General features: G+C 38.0%; 1 protein-coding gene across 2 annotated transcripts in view; it reads right to left on the bottom strand.

Annotated features, from left to right (window-relative positions):
- Positions 1–2,500, bottom strand: part of LOC144976647 (acid phosphatase type 7-like) — a 23,443-nt gene that overhangs the window by 11,656 nt on the left and 9,287 nt on the right. For both annotated transcript variants that reach the window (XM_078920964.1, XM_078920954.1), the window contains exons 3-4: positions 2,039–2,224; positions 31–56 (exon numbers count right to left, since the gene is read on the bottom strand). In XM_078920964.1, coding sequence (XP_078777090.1) covers positions 31–56; positions 2,039–2,224 — 212 coding nt within the window. The remainder of the gene's footprint in view (positions 1–30; positions 57–2,038; positions 2,225–2,500) is intronic.

The following is a 2,500-nucleotide window of genomic DNA, read 5'->3' as shown; positions in this document are numbered from 1 at the left end:
TTATTGATATAATGAAATGTTTATACTTACTGACGCCATGTTGTAGGCAAAATCACCTGTTGAAATATTTTTGAACTTGATATTAGACAAACAAATTAAAACAAATCAAGAGGTCATTACAAAAAAAAAAAAACAAAAAAAAAACATTTGACAATCAAGTTTTGCTAATTCTTTCTCCTCTTTTTCAAAATATCTCCTCTTTTTGGAACATGGGAGGGGAAAATGGTGGATTCAATGCTACCGAGAATAATATTCATTCTTTTTCATTCATTATGTTTTTTTTTTCTTTTTTTTTTATATTTCTCTTCTACTGCCGTTTTACCTCACATTTTCTGGTATACCTACAACTCGAGCCTCCTTGATTCGCAATCTTTGACACAGCATTCATAATTGGCATCTTTTGGTGGAGTGTTCCGAGACTATCAAACGTGGATAGTCCAACCGTATCCTGGTAACTACTGTGAGCTCTGGTCGGCAGTAGGATAAACTCCACTCAGGGACCGAGCACCTGGAGGTATACCTGGGAAAGGGAGGAGAGTCCGCTCCCCTTAACATGCGGCATTTAGGTCATGTACTAGCCTCCCAGCTATGGGTAAATAGAAAATCCCGGGCAGATTGAGCTCGTGAGCAGGCAATCAATCTAGGAGAGAAACAACTCTGAATTCAAACTCGCTCGGGCAGACGGAGTTCATTAGTCTTGGAATACAATCGTCTAAGGGATGGAAAACATGAAAGAAAAGATCCCTAGTCCTACAAATAAAGAGGTTGGCCAGCAGGCTAACAACCTTATCCTTTAAAAAGAACTATTGTTACAGAAACCTCTAAAGCGACCAAAATCTTCCCTTTGCCTTGGGGGAAAGGAAGACTCTCCATCGGAGAGATATGACGTGCTTCAGTGAAAGCCGAAAGAAAGCTGTTGGACCGAGGACCTTTCCTCCACCAAGGACCCCTCAACTACTCTACCAGAAAACGCCTATATTAGAAATGGAATGTGCGAACTATGAGAGAAACATGTGTGCTCAGATCACAAAAGAATTGAAGAGCTATAACCTCACTCTGATCGGACTCTGCGAAACAAGATGGAACAACTTTGGACAAATTTAACTAGAGACAGGAAAAGCCCTTCTGTATTCAGGAAAAGGAGAAGATGAACCACACACAGCAGGAGTTGCTCTGCTTTTGTCTCGTCAAGCAAACAAAAGTCTCATTGATTGGGAACCAATATCTGACCGCATTATCAAAGCAAGTTTTGAATATAAATTCCAGAGAGCTACGCACCAACTAACAATGCTGCGGAAGATGACAAAGAAAACTTTTACAACCATCTCCAGGCAACAGTGGACAAAACATCAAAACGAGACATACTAGTTCGCGTGTGAATAGTGGAAGGGAGAAAGAAATGGAAAAACATGGACTTGGAACCATGAATAAAAATGGCGAACGTTTCTCTGACTTCTGCGCCTTCAATGAGCTAGAAATAGGAGGATCTCTCTTCCCTCAAGAGACACGAAAGGTGGGACGTCCAAATCAGACACGGAGGCGTTCACTGTCAGAAGAAATGAAAATGGCAGGCCTCACCTGGGAGGCTTCCAAGAAGCTGGCCAAGGACAGAAGTAAATGCAGGACGCTCGTAGAGGCCCTATGTTCCACAAGGAGTGCATATGATTAAGTCAAGTACTACCAAAACAATATGATTGACATATTCTATCTGTTTTTTTTTTGCAAGTTCAAACTCATTCTACATTTAAGAAATATGGGTAGTGACCATCTTAGGGAGGGAAAAACAATAAAGCTCAAGGAATCCTTGAACATAAGAATATTAAGTACTCTTCATTTGTTCCAGTGGAGTGCAAAATAAAGATCAGAGAGCATTTCACGCTGAAAAAAAACCTCCTTGAGAAATTCGCAATTTTTTTTCTTGCCAATACTTCTCTTACGCCAACAAGAGGAAAAATTGTTGTTTTTATTTAATGCTTTTCCTGAACTTGAAGGGAAAAAACTCACTAAAAAAAAATAATAAAAAAATAAAAGCACCCACCGACATGTAAAATTGCATCGTACATTCCTTGTGCTACATCGAACTGTAATCTGGGCAGGGACTGTGCGTTCAGATTGCCTAGATCTCCATAAATAGCCAGAGATGGGCTCCAGTTTTCACCCGAAGGCCACGTCTTTAGGTTTAAGACGTCAGACATTCCATATTTTGGGCTGCCAACCATGTAGACTGAAAGAAAAAAAAGAATGAAATGTACCGATTTTGAGGCACTATTGGGAATCTAGCTTTCGGATTTTAGATTATTGTTGTTTTCGTTGTTACTGTTGTTGCTATTGTTGTTTTTGCTGTTATAATAATAATAGTAAAAATAATAATAATAATAATAATAATAATAATAATAATAATAATAATAATAATAATAATAATAATAATAATAATAATAATAATAAGATTATTATTATTTTTATTGCTGCTATTGTTGTTGACAATATCTCAATTTCCTTA

This window comes from Berghia stephanieae, chromosome 1 (genome assembly GCF_034508935.2).
Source record: "Berghia stephanieae isolate SIO BIC M18660-M18661 chromosome 1, UCSD_Bste_1.3, whole genome shotgun sequence".
In the NCBI taxonomy this organism is placed as follows: Eukaryota; Metazoa; Mollusca; class Gastropoda; order Nudibranchia; family Aeolidiidae; genus Berghia; species Berghia stephanieae.
Note: the sequence above shows the minus strand (reverse complement) of the source record. Positions and strands in the feature narration are given on the sequence as shown.